Source organism: Salvelinus alpinus, chromosome 31 (genome assembly GCF_045679555.1).
Source record: "Salvelinus alpinus chromosome 31, SLU_Salpinus.1, whole genome shotgun sequence".
Classification (NCBI taxonomy): domain Eukaryota; kingdom Metazoa; phylum Chordata; class Actinopteri; order Salmoniformes; family Salmonidae; genus Salvelinus; species Salvelinus alpinus.
Genome location: NC_092116.1, coordinates 22828002 through 22850414, shown reverse-complemented (window position 1 = coordinate 22850414; position 22413 = coordinate 22828002). Strand labels below are relative to the sequence as shown.

General features: G+C 41.2%; 1 protein-coding gene across 1 annotated transcript; it reads left to right on the top strand.

The window, feature by feature from the left end:
- Positions 1 to 11452: 11452 nt before the first annotated feature.
- Positions 11453 to 16880, top strand: LOC139561593 (fucolectin-1-like; the record flags this gene model as incomplete). Its single annotated transcript, XM_071378814.1, has 3 exons — positions 11453 to 11703; positions 12422 to 12548; positions 16869 to 16880. Coding segments are annotated over 3 exons (390 nt in total), but the record flags the coding sequence as incomplete, so codon positions are not given.
- Between the last annotated feature and the right edge of the window lie 5533 nt (positions 16881 to 22413).

The following is a 22413-nucleotide window of genomic DNA, read 5'->3' as shown; positions in this document are numbered from 1 at the left end:
TATTCTCGATTTTAAAAAAAAGTAAATAATTTAAAAAATATATAATAATCCAAGTACCACCACCTATTACCGCTCATTTATTTTTTATCTTCACTTGGCCCTAGTAATCTTCAGTAGCATCCAAGCTTCAGCACCATTTATCATGTTTTTAATTTCGTTTTTAGTGTATTACATTTGTGGATGTCATTGTGTTTAAATGCAGTTGTTCTGCGACCAATCTTTACCTCAGACCTCAGTCCAGCACTTTGAGGACTTCCACCGGACATAACTGATCCAGAGAGTGAACTAGGTGAAGCCCATCTTGGATAAACTCATCACTGACAAGAGCTAAAGTTCAGTACTGGCTGAACGCACCACACAAGACCAGATGGGGGAGCTCTCCACAGGACCTTTGAGGGCAAGTGACATCAGAGCAAAATATATTTTCTATGAAATACTGAAGGAGTTGGAGCCACTGCTAATCAAAGACCTGAAGGGTGAATGAGGAGCTGGAATGGTGAATGGGGTACATTTGAAGTTTGTTTTAGGGGAAAAATAGGCATAAATGGCAGTTACGCTTTGTTTTATTACTTTGTGTTTACAAGAAAACACATCAAGAGGAGTATAGCATCATTCTTTTATCATTCTTATTTTTACACATGTAAATATTAGTAGCCAGCAGAACAGCAACCCAGTGTTTCAGCCTAGAGGCTTTGCCAAAGATATAACATTTTGAGCGAGCTTGGGGGTCTGGTAAAAGTTGGGTTGGAAGATAAATGCTCAACCATCTCACCTAGATACTCTGGATCATTTACAGACAAGAAAATATATAAAGCAAATATATTATGAAAATACAAAAATATACTGTGTAAAGAATCGATGATAAAAAGAACAATTAAATTATTTTATTTTGGCTACTAAATGATTGACAAGTCAATGAGGGTAAGGAATACCAGCGATTTAAATACATATATGATGATATGACTTTGTAAAGCTTTATGTACAAGCCTAATACAACTTTTTAAACAGTAATGATATGTGTGAATTTTTGTGACATTTTCACAACACAGGTTTTAGAATATGTATTGAAATAAATACCTACCTACAGATGTGGCTTTGTCCTGATTTAAATGAGACTAAACTGAAATGATGCAATTTTGTTAGTGTGCTAAAATGAATATACATTTGAGCCCTTGTGGCTCAGCTGGTAGAGCATGGCACTTGGTTTTGGGTTAAATTCCCATGGTGGACAAATACAAAAAATGTATGCACTCACTTACTGTAAATCGCTCTGGAAAAGGGTCTGCTAAATGACTGAAATGTATACATACAGTGCTTTTGGAAAGTATTCAGACCCCTTGACTTTTTCCACATTTTGTTACGTTACGTTACAGTATACCCCATACTGACAAACTCAAAAGTAAATATATAGTACCAGTCAAAAGTTTGGACACTCCTACTCATGCAAGGGCTTTCTATATTTTTACTATTTTCTACATCGTTGTAACCAAAATGTTTTAAACAAATCAAAATATATTTTAGATTCTTCAAAGTAGTCACCCTTTGCCTTGATGACAGCTTTGCACACTCTTGGCATTCTCTCAACTAGCTTAATGAGGAATGCTTTTCCAACAGTATTGAAGGAGTTCCCACATATGCTGAGCACTAGTTGGCTGCTTTTTCTTCACTCTGCAGTCCAACTCATCCCAAACCACCTCAATTGATTGGGTTGAGGTCGGCTGATTGTGGAGGCCAGGTCATCTGATGCAGCACTCCATCACTCTCCTTCTTGGTCAAAAAGCCCTTACACAGCCTGGAGGTGTGTTTGTCATTGTCCTGTTGAAAAACAAATGATAGTCCCAATAAGCTCAAACCAGATGGGATGGCGTATTGCTGCAGAATGCTGTGGTAGCCAGGCTGGTTAAGTGTGCCTGGAATTCTAAATAAATCCCTGACAGTGTCACCAGCAAAGCACCCCGACACCATCACATCTCCTCCATGCTTCATGGTGGGAACCACACATGAGATTGTCAGTTCACCTACTCTGAATCTCACAAAAACAGATTTCCACAGGTCTAATGTCTATTGCTTGTGTTTCTTGGCCCCAGCAAGTCTGTTCTTCTTATTGGTGTCCTTTAGTAGTACTTTCTTTGCAGCACTTCGACCATGAAGGCCTGATTCACGCAGTCTCCTCTGAACAGTTGATGTTGAGATGTGTCTGTTGAACTCTGTGAAGCATTTATTTGGGCTGCAATCTGAGGTGCAGTGAACTCTAATAAACGTATCCTGTGCAGCAGAGGTAACTCTGGGTCTTCCTTTCCTGTGGCGGTTCTCATGAGAGCCAGCTTCATCATAGCGCTTGATGGTTTTTGCGACTGCACTTGAAGAAAGGTTCAAAGTTCTTGACATTTTCCGGATTGACTGACCTTCATGTCTTAAAGTAATGATGGACTGTCGTTTATCTTCGCTTATTTGAGCTGTTCTTGCCATATGTAATATGAACTTGGTCTTTTACCAAATAGGGCTATCTTCTGTATATCATCCCTACATTGTCAAAACACAACTGACTGGCTCAAATGCATTAAAAAGGAAAGAAATTCCACAAAATAACTTTTAACAAGGGACACCTGTTAATTGAAATGCATTCCAGGTGACTACCTCATGAAGCTGGTTGAGAGAATGCCAAGAGTGTGCAAAGCTGTCATCAAGGCAAAGGGTGGTTAGTTTGAAGAATCTCAAATATAGAATGTATTTTGATTTGTTTAAAATATTTTGGTTACTACACAATTCCGTATGTGTTATTTCAGAGTGTTGATGTCTTCACTATTATTCTACAATGTACAATATAGTTAAAATAAAGAAAAACCCTTGAATGAGTAGGTGTGTCCAAACTTTTGACTGGTACTGTACATTTCCTAACCCAAACATGAGGCATCTTTTTCTCGTCAAAGTTGAATTTAAGAGGTCAAACTGATCTGTGCATTTGTGTCCCTGCGTGTGATGATCCCTCCATTAAGGAGAAAGGGAGAGTTCTACATGTAGAACACTGTGGTGTGTACATAGAAAATGCAGATCAGTTCACCCACTTCCACCTCAAGATTCTCTATCCATCTTTCTGAAGGGAGTTAACCTACAGGGATGAGGGTTTTCATGGTTTCCTGTACACTGTGACTTGCAGATCTATTGGGCTAGGACAGCAGCACACCTCACGCTCCGTTTAGATCTGATGCCATGTGATACTGCATTAACAGGTGACTTGATACTACATTAACAGGTTAATTGATACAACATTAACAGGTTAATTGATACTGCATTAACAGGTTAATTGATACTGCATTAACAGGTTAATTGATACTGCATTAACAGGTTAATTGATACTGCATTAACAGGTGACTTGATACAACATTAACAGGTGACTTGATACAACATTAACAGGTTAATTGATACTGCATTAACAGGTGACTTGATACTACATTAACAGGTGACTTGATACTACATTAACAGGTTAATTGATACTGCATTAACAGGTGACTTGATACTACATTAACAGGTGACTTGATACTACATTAACAGGTGACTTGATACTACATTAACAGGTTAATTGATACTGCATTAACAGGTGACTTGATACTACATTAACAGGTGACTTGATACTACATTAACAGGTGACTTGATACTACATTAACAGGTTCATTGATACTACATTAACAGGTTCATTGATACTACATTAACAGGTTAATTGATACTGCATTAACAGGTGACTTGATACTACATTAACAGGTGAATTGATACTGCATTAACAGGTGACTTGATACTACATTAACAGGTTAATCGATACTGCATTAACAGGTGACTTGATACTACATTAACAGGTTAATCGATACTGCATTAACAGGTGACTTGATACTACATTAACAGGTGACTTGATACTGCATTAACAGGTGAATTGATACTACATTAACAGGTTTAACACACAACACAAGGACTCTAAAACAAAGACCAGAGAAGACCCATCGGTCAAACGGTCAGACAACATCCTGACTGATTCAGAGGGGTTGGGTTAAATGTGGAAGACCCATTTCAGTTGAATGGATTCAGTTGTACGACTGACTAGGTATCCCCCTTTCCCCTTCTAATGTTGACCCTTCTGTACAGTTTGAAGTCCTATAGAAAATGTATTAAATCCAAAACAAGATAGCAATGTATCCAGAATAAACTAAAAATGATCAGAAATGTAAATAACCTTGTGTCGGAAGAAACTGTCGGCTCCATGTCAGTCTTAAGCTACAGTTTTATAGTCTCTCTCTCTCTCTCTCTCTCTCACACACACACACAACAGGAAATAGTCCTGAGATATGTCAATCTAACACATTTATTTGAGGTGTTTATAGAAGATGCAGATTTTTACTTCAGAATGGAACTAATCCCTAAACTGAAAGGGGAAATCACATGGGCCCATACAATATGGAAAGGTTAGAAGAATATTATCCAGTGATTTGTATACAGTACATGTCCCCAGATATAATTTTAATGTGAGTTTAAGGTCATTCAAGTCATATGTAATAGGAATAGTAATTGTATCTGTTTCCTTTTCAGTTGATTACACAACGAGTACCACTTGCTATTTACAAAGTAAGTCCTGTAAACATTAGAATATCCTAAACTAAATCAGCTTAGTTTTTGTTATTGTTCTTATTTTGCATCCAAACTTATTAAACATAATATACGGTATATTCAGATGTATTTAATCGTATTTAAAAGTTGTGCTTGTGCCTTTCACCATCTTTATCTTAGGCCAGAACTCTGTGGACCACCACCAGGCAGCCCTGATCCAGAGTGAGCCAGGTGAAGCCCATCTGGATGAGCTCCTGGCCAAAAGAGTCTTCACTGACGAGGGCTACAGTGAAGTCCTGGCCAAAAACACCAGATACGATCAGATGAGGGAACTCTGCATAGGACCTCTGGAAGCAAGCGGCATCAAAGATATTCTCTTTAAGATCCTGGAGAAGTATCTGCTAAATCAGAGACCTGAAGAGTGAGGAGCTGGGATGGAGAATGGGGGGGATTTGAAGATTATTTTAGGGGAAAGGGCATGATGGCATTTAGGCTTTGTTTTATTTCTGTGTTTAAAAGAAAAACACAAACATAACAGGAGCATAGAATTGTTATTTTATCATCCCTTCTTTTACTTCTACATGTAAATGTTAGTAGCCAGCAGCACAGTAACCCAACATTTTAGCTTGGAATTTTGTCAATGATATACAGGAGTTGGCTTGGAATTTCCAGCAAGGAAGTCCTCTGAAAAGATAAATGCTCAACCATGTCACCTAGATGCCCTGGATTTACAGACAACAACATATACAATATAAATATTTTAAAAAACAAATACACTCCCCTCAGTATGTATTTGGACAGTGAAGAAAAATGACAAGCCAAATGCTACAATGCCTGTCGACAGTTTTGTTTCACAGTAGATTTGTTTAAGCCCACCAAGAAACACCTGATTTATCACACAGCATTAATTAATAAGCTGGGTAGAAAATGAATCTGTTTAAGTCATAAGTAAAGGCCTTTCAAAAAGAGGCTGGCATGATTGACTGTGACAGCCCCCACACTGGAGAGCAGCTCTCCTTTGATCCCCTACCTAGGAAAATCACCTGTTGTTTGGGTATCGTTATGTATATATGCCCTCCTATTGTTGAATTGTTTAGATAAAAAAACATTGTTTCAAACAACCCTGCAGAGACACACACACACACACACACACACACACACACACACACACACACACACACACACACACACACACACACACACACACACACACACACACACACACACACACACACACACACACACACACACACACTCACACACACACACTCCAGGGTAGATCAAATGCCTACACATGCTTTAACATATACAGATGCACTATCTTGTTAAATAAACACCAACTAAAGCGTGACAGCTTCAAAGGAATAGACGCACTATATGCATAAATTAACACTCTAAGGTGTGAGAACAGGAACAGGATGGCCATATATGGGCATAACCACGTGATAACTTCCCGCCAGGATGTCCTGACCGGATGCCCAAATATGGGCATGCACATGTCATCCGGACATAGGGTCATAAATCAAACGTTTGACGTGTGTCGTCTACTTTATAACATGGGTGGTGGAGCACATAATAATGTCATTTATTTGGAACCGTTTTCCTGTATGTAGGTGGCAGAAATATTCACACTTCATCATATTGTTGCACTGTGCGCCACCTCTGCATTTATAGCTACCATTTGGAAGAGGGCGTAAAAGAGCCTGGCTGATTTTCATTTGTGGCCAGCAGTTGGCATGAATCAATTTATCGCGTGGAGGGGCTCCTCCAAATAGGATCGGAACTCCATTATGGCGTCTGCTGAGGGATTCCTTCGTGCTGCATCCCCAGTTGCTCTCTCGTCAAACAGCATCCAAACAGCAGACGTTTGTGGCACTACTGCTGGTGCTTCTGCTCCATCTGATCCCTCTTCTTCCTGTTGCCCTGTTGCCTGAGCCAGCTGACTGCTGGGGCTGTCCCTCCCTGCTGCTGAGGTTATTCTTTGAAGAGCCTCATCAATCGCTCTGGCATCACTGAAGGCTAACTTCTTACACCTGGGGTCAAGTGCAGCAGTTTCTGATAGCACGTGATTATATTCCATTCAGTGGAACTTTCTGTCCATTGACGAACATAGGGTGTCCATCAACTCTGTCACATGTCCTGTGGTTACATTTGCTTCTCTCTGGCGGCTGGCTGTGATTCGCTGCAGACCCTTACACAGGAGTATCATTTGTGAGGCTGTCACATAGCTGAAAAGAGTAACTTATTAATTCAGGTTCATGTTTTGTCTACTGATACCACATCTACTGCTCATATACATATATAATACTGGATTAAATAATGATGTAGTAATAACTGCTTACTGTACCTCTCTCCACTGATCTCCACAGTGACCTGCTCAAAGGGTTCCAGGACTCTGTACACCTCCTCCACCACCTCCCATTCCTCTTGGGTCAGAGCATCAACAGGTGCATTGACAATGGTCAGGGTAGAGATGGTGGCATCCTTTGACTCAAGAAACCGTTTCAACATATAAAATGTTGAATTCCACCTTGTTGTGCAGTCTTGTTTAGACCTCAGCTCAGGCATCCCCATCTGGCGTTGTGTAGACTTTAGTTTTTCAGCACCTACTGTGCTCCTGTGGAAGTATTCCACAGCTGATTTCACTTTGTCCACAGTGGGCTTCGTCACCTTCAGAGCATCTCTTACAATCAGGTTGATTGTGTGGGCAAGACATGGATGATGGGTCCGTTTTAACATTTTCATGGCTTTGGTTATGTTAGCTGCATTGTCGCTAACACAACAGACCACTTTTCCATCTACTTGCCATTCTCTGGCCACTCTCAACAGTTCCTCTGACAAGTTCTCTGAGGTGTGTCTGTCGCTGAACTCAAAGCAGTCCAGAAGACAGCTAGACATTGAAAAGTCTTTGATGAAGTGACATGTAACCAACATGTAAGAAGTGGTTACTCTTGATGTCCAGCAGTCAGAGGTAAGGCAAACTGCAGTAGCTTTTTGGACTCTTTCCCGCACTATAGCCTGTGAGCTCTCATACAGTTGTGGAATAAGCGATTTTAAAAGGGTTTTCCTGCTTGGAATTGTGTACATTGGATTTAGACTATTGCTATAATTTCTAAAACCTCTGTCCTCCACGATCAAAAATGGCTGGAAATTGGTGGAAATCATTTTAGCCAATGCAATTTCAATTTGGCCTTGTTTTGCTACAGACATAGACTTTGGCATAAACTGGTTCATAGAAGACTGCGTTGCTGTGGGTCGTGGAGTAGGCCTACTTGACTGAGTGGATACATCTCCACGTGTGGAGGTGCTGGCTCCACCACTATCACTAGCAGGCCCGCTAGTTTCTCGAAGCTCCGCTACAGCTAGCTTCACAGTTGGGTGCACAGTTCGCATATGCCGGTGTAGGTTGTGTGTAGAACCGGCTTAATATGAGATTTTGTTTTGGCAAATTCTACACTGTGCTCTAACATTGTCTACATTATTAAAATGCATCCAAATGCTACTGTGCTTCCGACTCATTTTCCAGCTGTTGTTTTCACAGCTGTCCTTCCTCTCTCTCCTCGGCTGCTAAGTGTGTGACTGTGAGTGAGTTGGCTCGGCCCTCCCTCACACATCTTTGGTTCATTGGCTGACACTGCGTGTCTGATTGACAGTGTAACGGCTGTCCTCCTCCTCTACTGAGGAGGAGAAGTTTGGACCAATGGATCGGAGGACCAATGCGCAGCGTGGTAAGTGTCCATAACGTTTATTTTAAAACATAAACTGAACACTATGAAATACAAAACAATAAATGTGAACATGAACGAAACCGAAACAGTACCGTGTGGCAACAAACACTCACACGGAAACAAACACCCACAAACCACAAGTGAAACCCAGGCTACCTAAGTATGATTCTCAATCAGGGACAACGATTGACAGCTGCCTCTGATTGAGAACCATACCAGGCTGAACTCAAAACCCCAACATAGAAAAACACACATAGACAGCCCACCCCAACTCACGCCCTGACCATACTAAATAAAGACAAAACAAAGGAAATAAAGGTCAGAACATGACAGACAGGAACAACAGGTGAGGCTGTTAGTCTGAGCAGATGAGCATTTAGCTTGAGCATTTACGCCTATATTATATTATTAATTTTTTTGTTCTTTGAATTAGTTAACTCTATTCATTTAAATCTTTTGACTATTCATATCTTCATTTTTTAAATATTTTTATAAATAGATTCGGCTAGGGTAGGCTGTCATTGTAAACAAGAATTTGTTCTTAACTTTAATTTACTAAAGTGACATGATTAATAATTATGCTCACAATGTTATTTCCCTTCAATTAGTTACAGTAACAACAAATGACACTGGATTTAGACACAACAAATGATCAATGTAATCCTCAAATGTATGAAATACTAAAAGAGCGTAATTAGCTAATAATTGTCTTGAGTATAGACCCCTCGCCCAATAACAGTTTCCCGACAAACAACACCACACAGACACATATACACACACACACGCAAACACATACACACACACACACACACGCAAACACACACACACAGGGTGCTGAGCTACAGCTCACTGCTAACCAAATACATCTCACCTTAACCTCCCCATGTTTGGCTAATAGAGGGTTGTGTTCATAAAGGCACCAAACTGAAGAAAACAGATTGAAACAAGGAGTGAGGGACTACCTGATCTTATCCAATCACAAACACAAATGTTTGTTTGTGCGCCCTAATGAACATGTCCCAGGTTTGCATGTTTGCCAGACAGAGAGAGAGAAAAGAGAGTAAGAAGAATCCATCACGCACACCGAGACAGAGGAGAGGAGCGAGGGATTCAGTAAAGGACAGGATAGCCTTGTCAATACAGGTATGTTAATCTTATGTTTGAATATACTGTTTTATTGTTCAAAACCTTGGCTAATACTACAATAAAGAATGATGATTATATACAAGTAAAGAAAATGGGATATTATCACATTAATGAAAGGTTATTGTTGTTGTGACATGGAAATGCTGAAATGGAAAAGAATAGTATATCCACATCCTATACATGGCAGGTGTTGATGTCCAGAAATAGATCATATTAACTGATAATTAAAAGGGGGAAATGTTTAATGTTATTAATTCATATTGACTGATGAATATGTTGCTACACCTCAGATCCATGGAGTGGAGTAGGAGAGCTGTCCCTGTCTCTGGTGAGAACTAAATACCTACAAGGGTTCGGGTCAATTCTATTTCAGTTCCTGTCAAATCAGAATGTAAACCACATTCCAATTAACCTGTTAAACTCTGAGAGATTCTTATGACATTGTAAGATTTTAGTTCCATTTCCAAAAAGACAAGGCCTGTAGGTTTCAAATGATGTGTCACTTTCTATTTTCTGATTAACTCACCGGGCTCTGTACAAGGTCCAAAACAACCACTCATAGTTTAACAGAGAAATTGGAATTTCAGTGTGCTTCCTGAATGACTGAAATTGAATTGACCCCAACCCTTCCATCTAAAATTACCCTATAACACGTTACACAACTTGTCATATACTGCATTCACATTAATATGATTAATTATGACTAATCATTCACATTCATATGATTAATTATGATTAATCATTCACATAACTATTATTAATTATGACTAATCATTCATATGCTTATTGTGGCTTTACAGGGACTTTCCTACTCTTTCTGAGGGTTACCGTGCAAATAGGTAAATGCATTTTTAATAAAGCAGACAGACACAAAAACAATCACAAAAAAAAGACAGAAAGGTCACTCTGCAGGAGAAGCAATGAGCTGGGGTCCCATCAAACCGTTCTGGGAGGGGGAGGTGGACATTGCTGATTGGACCGGGTGATGTAGATGATGGTGGGGTGGCTGGTACGAACGCAGGGAGCTGGGAAGGTGGTGGTGTAGCCTGCAGTTGGCGTACGGCCCGGAGCACCTCGTCCATGGCAGTCCCGAGGCACGAGATGTGGTGGCGGAGCTTCGCTCCTACAGCGGAGAGGTCGGGATGTCCTGCTGCTTCCTGTTTTCTTGGGATGGACATTCTGTCACTGGTGTAGAGAGTAGTAGGCAGGAGCCAGTTGCAGGTTTTTACCTACTGAATTTATTTCAGCACCATAGATCAAAGCGGGACGAAACCAAAACAGTGTTGTGCTCAAAATATATCTTCATACACAAAAGGCACAGGGCAAACTCAAAGTGCAAAATATAAAGTACTCAGGAAATTGTAGGAGCGATTCCTCTCAGTAAAACAAGTAAAATTTACAATGACCGACAAAGACAAATGGCAGAGGGAGTATATGTACAGTTATAGAGTGAGGATTGGAAACAGGTGTGTGTAATGATGACATGACAAGACAAGTCCAGGGTTGATGAGTGAAGGGCGTTTGCCAGCAGTAGTTTCGGCAGAAAGATAGGCCAGCGACGCCGAACACCTGAGCTGGACTGGAGGGGGAGCCAAAGCGAAGGCTGGTGTGACAGATTTCTGTCACATTCTTATTAGTGTGACTTGCTTCTGCAGTCACACTTTTAATGTTGTATTTATGTATTATATAGAGATTGCAATATTAACTGAACTCTTAACCTCTTATTTCAGACCCATAAACCCCTCTTTCCTCCACCCCTCCAACCACTACTATCCCCCCTCTCTTCTCCAACATCCAACCCTGTCCCCTCCACTCCCCCTCCTACCACTAATATCCCCCCTCTCTTCTCTCCCCTCTTCTCCAACATCCACCTCTCTCCCCTCCAATAATCCTCCCACCACTAATATCCCCCATGTTCTAAACATGTCAAATGCATAAACTGTAAGATGATGAAGATGTAATTTCTGTACTAAAACATTCTTCTCTATGTCCCGGGAAGTAAATGTAGCGTTGAAAGGAATGGCCAGCCAGTCATCAACAGAGAATCAGACTATTACAAAAGATCCTGCACCCACACTGAACAGCAGACCAACCCCTGGTGGAGAGTGGACCTGCTGTATGTGTACAGAGTGACAGCTGTCACCATCACCAACAGAGGAGATAGTGCTGAGAGGCTTGATGGTGCTGAGATCCGCATCGGTAACTCACTGGAGAACAATGGCATCAGGAACCCCAGGTGAGTAGTGAAATAGAATAAATAACATTATACTGTAATCTGATTGATTGTAAAGTGATGTGATTCAATAAAAACTATGATTCATTAAATATGTTGATATGTTCAGTCTTCCTGGCGTGAAGAGGCATTTTCACTATAGCAACACACTGTATAATATCTATAAAGTCCTTCTTACATCAGCTGATGTCTCAAAGTGCTGTACAGAAACCCAGCCTAAAACCCCAAACAGCAAGCAACGCAGGTGTAGATGCACGGTGGCTAGGAAAAACTCCCTAGAAAGGCCAGAAACTAGGAAGAAACCTAGAGAGGAACCAGGCTATGAGGGGTGGCCAGTCCTCTTCTGGCTGTGCCGGGTGGAGATTATAACAGAACATGGCCAAGATGCTCAAATGTTCATAGATGACCAGCAGGGTCAAATAATAATAATCATAGTGGTTGTCGAGGGTGCAACAGGTCAGCACCTCAGGAGTAAATGTCAGTTGGCTTTTCATAGCCGATCATTCAGAGTATCTCTACCGCTCCTGCTGTCTCTAGAGTTGAAAACAATCATGTCCCTCGCACTCTCCCACCACCCCCCTCTCTCTCTCCCACTCCATCCCTTTCGTCTCACCACTCTCCCACCCCCCCCTCTCTCTTCCCTCACCACCCTCCCCCCCCCCCCACTCTCTCCCTCCACGCCCCCCCCCCCTCCCTATCTTTTTCTCTCTCTCTGTTTCAGTTGTGCTGTCATCACCACCATCCCAGCAGGAGAGACCAATACCTTTCAGTGTAATGAGATGGAGGGTAAGTATGTTGTTGAGGTCATCCCTGGACAGAACAAGATTCTTACTCTGTGTGAGGTGAAAGTATTGTCAAAACTCCAGAGCTTTCCACATAAGGTACTTCTTTCCCGGTACATTTATTTATTCTGTCAGAGAAGGTATACAGAATAATAACTTTAATGAACATACGAAAAGAAGTATCGGACTTCGGATTATTGGAGATGATACATGTTTCTTATGTGGAATGTTTTTTTTGTGACTCAGTGGGAGACATTTTCACAATGCAAATGAGTACACATCTGTGAGAAAAAATCCCTTAAACTCATTACAATCTGGCAGTGTGACATTTTTTTTCTTCAACAATTTGCTTTAAAAAAAGAACACTATTTACGCATTGCTTACTAAACTTTGTTTTTACTAATCACCTTTTTGTACAGCGCATTGTTAAAGAAACATGTTAAATAAAATCATACTGTCAAGATATACCACAAGATGTGGATGAGTAAAAGCTGTGTGCGTTAAGGATCTAGACGCCTGGCTGAAATAGTGCCTGTTGTGTTCAGTGATTTAAGCAAATAAACGCTGGGGCGATTCATTGAAGTTTTACGGTATTTGAATATCTGTAGAAACAACATTATTCCTTTCAACATGTATCAGTTGATATGCAGTTTGTTTCCTGTTCATTTTAAGTAATGAACATGGTTTTGTGAAGTATTTTATTTCAAGACTGTATTCTTTTGACGAACCAAAGCAGCACCAATGAGTTAGTCAGCCAACTTTGAAAAACAACCAAAATAAAGACTGATTTTCAGGTACATTTAAGAAATCTAAACATCAATATATGTTTTGGGTTGTTGAGTCAATTAGACCATGTCCATTCCAAGTGTATCCTGCTTTGCAGAATACCCCTCTGGTCTTTTCTCAATAGAAGACAAGCTTTAGGTGTTTTCATTTCATTGTGCAGTGACCATTCAAATGGGTGACAGCAATTCATTACACATTGATGTACTCACCTGTTAAAACATTGAGAAAGAGCTGGCAAAGAATGTAAGTTAATGTATGAACATTTTATAGAATATGAATAAATTAAATAACCTGAGAAATACCTCAGTGTATTTATTGTCTGCTCTTGGAATGTACCTGCTGTATTACAATGGATATTCACTCATTCATTACTGTATTTCAACTGATATTCACTTATTCATAAGGGCCAGGGTAGGCCATAACTAGGGCACAGAGTTATCCCTGGTCAGATCATGTTGTCAGGGAAACTCAGGGCCCTACATGTAAAGGATAATCAACGAGGGGCTAAGCGTTCTCTGAACAATAATGAGCGACTTGGATGGTGTGTTCCACGACGCGCTAGTGGAGTAAGAGCTCTCTCTTAATTCGTTGTTATTTGAATATGTTGGTTTTATAAAAGCAATTATCAGGAATACAGTCACGGGTAAATGGGTTGACAATCCCGTGGGGCCGAACAACACCATTTGCCTGTGACTGCAGTCATGATACAGCCTCTTGTGCCTTATTGCTTAATAAACATTCCTATTACATCACAATAACTGTGATTTATAAGTTTCAATTTATGTGGAAGGAATGTAATGCTGAGTATCTACTCCTGCAGAGAGGTGGGTTGGGAATGTGAATTTGGCACGTACTGCAGTGTTCTTTCTGTCACACCATTTCCTGGAAAACTAAAATATACATCTGACACCAAATAATGAAAGTGTAACTAAGAAATCTCACCCCTAGCGTGGTAACCTGACGCAATCAATTAGCCAGTTAACTTTGATAAAGCACCAGATATAGCTATTGCTTTTCTGGTTCATTAAGAAATCTAAACTTAGATATGTGTTTAAGGTTGTTGAGTTAATTACACCATGCCCATTTTAAGCTTATCTTTCTAAAAAAAAAAAAAAATGAATAAAAAATATTCAGTCATATTAGCTGGCTAACCAAATGATCCTGTTTGGTTGTAAACCCCTCAGGTCTAAAATCTGTGTGTTCAATCCAAATCTGAAAGTTGTTGTCAACATGGCAGAATAATTTGTTTGTTTACATTTACATTGTTTACATTTCCTGTCATACTGCTGCACAGTTTACATGTCCTGTCATACTGCTGCACAGTTTACATGTCCTGTCATACTGCTGCACAGTTTACATTTCCTGTGATACTGCTGCACAGTTTACATGTCCTGTCATACTGCTGCACAGTTTACATTTCCTGTGAAACTGCTGCACAGTTTACATTTCCTGTGAAACTGCTGCACAGTTGACATGTCCTGTCATACTGCTACAGTCTACATTTACTGTGATACTGCTACAGTGTACATTTACTGTCATACTGCTACAGTGTACATTTACTGTCATACTGCTACATTCTACATTTACTGTCATACTGCTACAGTCTACATTTACTGTCATACTGCTACAGTCTACATTTACTGTGATACTGCTACAGTCTACATTTACTGTCATACTGCTGCACAGTTTACATGTCCTGTCATACTGCTGCACAGTTGACATGTCCTGTCATACTGCTACAGTCTACATTTACTGTGATACTGCTACAGTCTACATTTACTGTGATACTGCTACAGTCTACATTTACTGTCATACTGCTACAGTCTACATTTACTGTGATACTGCTGCACAGTCTACATTTACTGTCATACTGCTACAGTCTACATTTACTGTGATACTGCTACAGTCTACATTTACTGTAATACTGCTACAGTCTACATTTACTGTCATACTGCTACAGTCTACATTTACTGTGATACCGCTACAGTCAGTCTACATTTACTGTGATACCGCCAAAGTCTACATTTACTGTGATACTGCTACAGTCTACATTTACTGTCATACTGCTACAGTCTACATTTACTGTCATACTGCTACAGTCTACATTTACTGTCATACTGCTGCACAGTCTACATTTACTGTCATACTGCTGCACAGTCTACATTTACTGTCATACTGCTACAGTCTACATTTACTGTCATACTGCTACAGTCTACATTTACTGTGATACTGCTACAGTCTACATTTACTGTCATACTGCTGCACAGTCTACATTTACTGTCATACTGCTACAGTCTACATTTACTGTCATACTGCTACAGTCTACATTTACTGTGATACTGCTACAGTCTACATTTACTGTGATACTGCTACAGTCTACATTTACTGTGATACCGCTACAGTCAGTCTACATTTACTGTGATACTGCTACAGTCTACATTTACTGTCATACTGCTACAGTGTACATTTACTGTGATACTGCTACAGTCTACATTTACTGTCATACTGCTACAGTCTACATTTACTGTGATACTGCTGCACAGTCTACATTTACTGTGATACTGCTACAGTCTACATTTACTGTGATACTGCTACAGTCTACATTTACTGTGATACTGCTACAGTCTACATTTACTGTGATACTGCTACAGTCTACATTTACTGTCATACTGCTACAGTCTACATTTACTGTGATACTGCTACAGTCTACATTTACTGTGATACTGCTACAGTCTACATTTACTGTGATACTGCTGCACAGTCTACATTTACTGTGATACTGCTGCACAGTCTACATTTACTGTGATACTGCTACAGTCAACATTTACTGTGATACCGCTACAGTCAGTCTACATTTACTGTGATACTGCTACAGTCTACATTTACTGTCATACTGCTACAGTGTACATTTACTGTGATACTGCTACAGTCTACATTTACTGTCATACTGCTACAGTCTACATTTACTGTGATACTGCTACAGTCTACATTTACTGTGATACTGCTGCACAGTCTACATTTACTGTGATACTGCTACAGTCTACATTTACTGTGATACTGCTACAGTCTACATTTACTGTGATACTGCTGCACAGTCTACATTTACTGTGATACTGCTACAGTCTACATTTACTGTGATACTGCTGCACAGTCTACAGGAAAAACAAACAAAGCACCATTTAATTAAACCACCCCACTCGGGAGGTCCCCCAACTTATTTTCATTTACAGTGAAATGTAACTTAAGTTAACAATGACATCTTAATCATCACTGGCATCTAATCTGTCCAGTTCATCCAGTTTACCTTGGGAACCGACTGATGCACAGAGTGATGCATAGAGACTAACTACATAGGGAAAAACATCAACCTGAACCGGTTTGAATGTGGGTGGCTCAACTCAAATTTGACTATAAAAGGACACATCATCAAGGGTCAGCCATTGCATTTCAAGAACCAAGACAGGTAATAATTTTGCAACCTACGATTAGAAACCATTTAATGTATACAATACAAAGGTTGTACTTTCAGATGAACCTGATTTCAGATTAAAGTAATTGATTCTCTGAAGTGTAAATGTGATATAATGCGTTTCTTTCCAGACTCGGCTGTGATTCCCACAAAAATATAGAACCTTCTTCAAACAGACAAAGGTAAGAGTAATGTCTATTTTCCATTGTATATTTTATCTTGGTAGGGAGTATCAAATGTACTCATTGAAGTTAGTCAACAACATGCAGAATTATAAGATGATTGATTAACTTTACACTTGAGGTTATTGGCCTATATGGACAGGGACAAATTTCTAACAGAATCAATGTATTTATTTATTTGAGATGGACAATGCACATCAATGCAAATCAATGAACTTTTCTGTAAATGTTCAAGATTTTTTCAGCTGGCTAGTTTTCAACTGTAGTCCCTGGGGATATATATATATAAACATTTAAGAAAGCTTCCTAAACATTTCACTCAAACCCCCCCACAAAAATCCAGTCCTTAGATCATGGGTTCTCAAAGTGGGGTCCAAGGACCCCCAGGAGGTACTGCCTGGGTTCGGGCCAGATAGAAAGCATATAAAATATTTAAAAACATTTCTCTGCCCAATGACAAAATGTGTAGAATGGCAGGAAATTAGCTTGAAAACGGCAACATTTTCTCCCCAATGGCAAGAGGCAGGCCTTTAAAATGTTCCTTGCCTGGGCCCTAAAACATGGTTCGTCCGGCCATGCTCCTCCAAAGTCATATTAAAACTTCTTGTTAAAAAAGTTTAATTATATGTGAAAAAGAAAATACAAGAAAACAAAAAACCAAATAGAAAAAACAACAAACAAGCCAAAAAGTTAACAAGTATCTACAAACCTGCTACAAAGAACATTTTGTTGTCATTCTAAATATCCTGAATAATGGAAAGGAATATAGCGTTGCGTCTTGCGCAATAACATGTCGGACCGCTTATCTATGTGCTCAGTTGTAGACTCATGTCTAGCTACATTTCTCCAGTCCCATCCCTCAGCAGTTTACCAAAACAGCGGGAAGGTGAACGCTTTGTTGTTCAAACTCCAGGTTGTCCCTTTAATTGTTAAATTCTTAATATATGATGTAACGACAAACACAGCGATTACTGGATGGATATAAAAGTAGTGTCTCACGATCCTTTACAAATCCATCAAGACAGCAACCATGAGAAAGTGTTTAAAGTTTTAAATAAACTCTTGAATTTGATTGAATGTATTTATGTTCCCCTGTTATATCTTAATGTAATAGCAATACAATGTTCAGATTATCATCAATGACTCACCAACAGCTCTAACAAGTTGTCCACCACAGGACATCCTGTATGCATAACCATGGTAACAATTGAAAGGGACACTTTGGGGATTATGGGGAAATTATCAGAACAAAGGTGAGAACACAACAGATCACCTGAATCCAAACTTTACACTTTTGACTTTGTGCTGTTTACATTTACTGGTTCGTAGGGTTGGTTCCTGCATGTATCATCAAGTATCAATTTAGTTAAAACATATTTCTCAGAAAGTGATTAGCTCAATTGATAGCGAGTCACTGATTAGATTACTTCCCAATCAAAGTTTTAATAAAAAGTATTCTTGAATTAAGGTCAGAACTCAGCTTCTGAATGTCATGGAGACAAACCAAAATATACATATTGGTAAGTGCATGGAAGGATTGCCTCATCAATTTCATGTAAAAATTATATGCATTAAAATCCCAGCTTTCTCATTTACAGCTTGTTTCTAGCCTAAAGCGTTTCCCACGGGGGACCAGTATGAACATTTATGCAATCACTACTGTAAGTCGCTCAGGATAAGAGCGTCTGCTAAATGACTGACATGTAAATGTAAAGGCCTCTGAGTTACGCATCGTTATAGATCGCTTTATATAAACAGGATCTTGAACAAGGGGTACGGCATAACCCCTCAATTCATCTTTCAGAACACATTGCATCCTATTGATTTACACAATTCCTCTCACACAGACACCAAATCTGCAAAAGTAACCCACATGGCTGGAAGAATAGGGGCATCTTCTTGTTGCTGAGGTGCTCCTGCATAAAACTTCTGTCAAGTATATCCCATTAATAATTGTAAAGCGGAGACCAAGAACTTGTATAGTATGTTACAGTTCAGCCCCTGCCTTCCAATTTAGTGCTTATCAGTAACCAAATCTGCCATTTTGATCTTGTTTGAGTGTAAAGGGTTAATTAGTAGTAGTACTCAGTGTGTCAGCAACTGTATCAGTTATACAGGACTCCATTCCAAGATGGCGTAGCAGTCGGACGTGTGTTTTTGTCTTGTCCCGTGTAAATAATCGTTTTCCTAGTTTTTTCCCGTTTATATTTTAATCTCACTTTCCATCTACGGACTGAATATACTCTCCTGCAACCCCCAACACCCAATGTGGTACGGATCTGCTATTTTTATACTTTAGAACCGGAACCCCCATCAGAAGCTAGCCAGCTAACTAACTACTAGCTAGTTATCAGTTAGTCACTGCTAGTGGTCTTTACCGTTAACTCGGACACCAGCCAGCCTCAGCTTGGTCAATACATGCCAGTCTGCACAGCGCGATATCAACCCAGAGAATATCGGACTGCTTTTTCTCTACCAAATCTCCAGATTACTACCGCAAGCTCTGGACCTTTACACCGGATCAGATAGCTAGCTGCAATCTGAGTGGCTACTCCTGGCTAACGTCTCTGTCCCGAAGCAAGCAACAGTTAGCCTTGAGCTAGCCTCGAGCTAGGCCAATCTCCCGGCTAGCCGAAGAGGTCCTCCGGCTAATTCTTGTGCTACAATACATATTTTGCCAATTGGCCTGGACCTTTTTTTGCCGACACAGAGCCCTGCCAATCCATCACAACTGGTCTAAATCAGCTACAAGCTAATTTAGCCATTTTTTGCCGCTGCTAGCAGCTTTTACCTTCTGCACAGACACCAGCCCTGTTATTAGCCTGGATATTACTCACCAATTTACCAGCATCGGACTGTCTCTCGACAACAACGCCGGATTCCTGCCGTAATCCCTGAGCCACTACTTCTGATCCTCACAGCTAGCTTGCAGCTAGCGCAGCTAGCGCCACTGCCACGAAGCTAGCACCAGTTAGCAAACACAATTCTACAATTCACAACCACTCTTTCGCCATCGCCATCCGGCTTGGATTCTCTGTCGACACGACCACGTCTGGTCTGCAGACGAATACCCCACCCGCTGTGCCCTCAACCGGCTTCCGTCTGAGCAGACGCCCTCCGTCTGAGCAGACCACCCCCCGGGCTACTAACTTTAAACGCCGCATGCTAGCTTAGTGGAGGCCTCCCTGCTCCATCTACGGCTGCCCCCTGGACACTATGATCACTTGGCTACATAGCTGATGCCTGCTTGACTGTCCATTAATTCACGGTACTCCATTCTGTTTATTTGTGTTTTATCTGTCGGCTCTGTGCTTTAACTCAGGATCTGTGTGTAGTTAATCCGACCCTCTCTGCCTAGTCGTCGCCATTTTTACCTGTTGTTGCTGTGTTAGACTAGCACCCTGTTATTGCTGCTGTTATCTTACCTGTTGTTTTAGCTAGCTCTCCCAATCAAGACCTGCAATCACTTTATGCCTTATTGTATGTCTCTCTCAAATATCAATATGCCTTGCATACTGTTGTTCAGGCTAGTTATCATTATCATTGTTTTGGTTTGCAATGGACCCCGTAGTTCCACTCTCCGTACCTCTGATACCTCCTTTGTCCCACCCCCCACACATGCGGTGACCTCACCCATTGAGACCAGCATGTCCAGAGATACAACCTCTCTTATCATCACCCAGTGCCTGGGCTTGCCTCCGCTGTACCCGTGCCCCACCATACCCCTGTCTGCACATTGTGCCCAGAATCTATTCTACCACGCCCATAAATCTGCTCCTTTTATTCTTTGTCCCCAACGCTCTAGGCGACCAGTTTTGATAGCCTTTAGCCGCACCCTCATCCTACTACTCCTCTGTTCCTCGGGTGATGTGGAGGTAAACCCAGGCCCTGCATGTCCCCAGTCACCCTCATTTGTTGACTTCTGTGATCGAAAAAGCCTTGGCCTCATGCATGTCAACATCAGAAGCCTCCTCCCTAAGTTTGCCTTACTCACCGCTTTAGCACACTCTGCCAACCCTGATGTCATTGCCGTGTCCGAATCCTGGCTTAGGAAGGCCACCAAAAATTCTGGGATTTCCATACCCAACTATAACACTTTCCGTCAAGATAGAACTGCCAAAGGGGGAGGAGTTGCAATCGACTGCAGAGATAGCCTGCAAAGTTCTGTCATACTTTCCAGGTCTATGCCCAAACAGTTCGAACTTCTAATTTTAAAAAGTAATCTCTCCAGAAATAAGTATCTCACTGTTGCCGCCTGCTACCGACCCGCCTCAGCTCCCAGCTGTGCCCTGGACACCATCTGTGAATTGATCGCTCCCCATCTAGCTTCAGAGTTTGTTCTGTTAGGTGACCTAAACTGGGATATGCTTAACACCCCGGCAGTCCTACAATCCAAGCTTGATGCCCTCAATCTCACACAAATCATCAAGGAACCCACCAGGTACAACCCTAAATCCGTAAACATGGGCACCCTAATAGACATTATCCTGACCAACCTGCCCTCCAAATACACCTCTGCTGTCTTCAATCAAGATCTCAGCGATCACTGCCTCATTGCCTGTATCCGCCACGGGTCCGCGGTCAAACGACCACCCCTCATCACTGTCAAACGCTCCCTAAAACACTTCTGCGAGCAGGCCTTTCTAATCGACCTGGCCCGGGTACCCTGGAAGGATATTGACCTCATCCCGTCAGTTGAGGATGCCTGGTCATTCTTTAAAAGTTACTTCCTCACCATATTAGACAAGCATGCTCCGTTCAAAAAATGCAGAACCAAGAACAGATATAGCCCTTGGTTCACTCCAGACCTGACTGCCCTCGACCAGCACAAAAACATCCTGTGGCGAACTGCAATAGCATCGAAGAGCCCCCGCGATATGCAACTGTTCAGGGAAGTCAGGAACCAATACACGCAGTCAGTCAGGAAAGCAAAGGCCAGCTTTTTCAAGCAGAAATTTGCATCCTGTAGCTCTAACTCCAAAAAGTTCTGGGATACTGTAAAGTCCATGGAAAACAAGAGGACCTCCTCCCAGCTGCCCACTGCACTGAGGCTAGGTAACACGGTCACCACTGATAAGTCCGTGATAATCGAAAACTTCAACAAACATTTCTCAATGGCTGGCCATGCCTTCCTCCTGGCGACTCCAACCTTGGCCAACAGCCCCGCCCCCCCCGCTGCTACTCGCCCAAGCCTCCCCAGCTTCTCCTTTACCCATATCCAGATAGCAGATGTTCTGAAAGAGCTGGAAAACCTGGACCCATACAAATCAGCTGGGCTTGACAATCTGGACCCCCTATTTCTGAAACTGTCCGCCGCCATTGTCGCACCCCCTATTACCAGCCTGTTCAACCTCTCCTTCGTATCATCCGAGATCCCCAAGGATTGGAAAGCTGCCGCGGTCATCCCCCTCTTCAAAGGGGGAGACACCCTGGACCCAAACTGTTACAGACCTATATCCATTCTGCCCTGCCTATCTAAGGTCTTCGAAAGCCA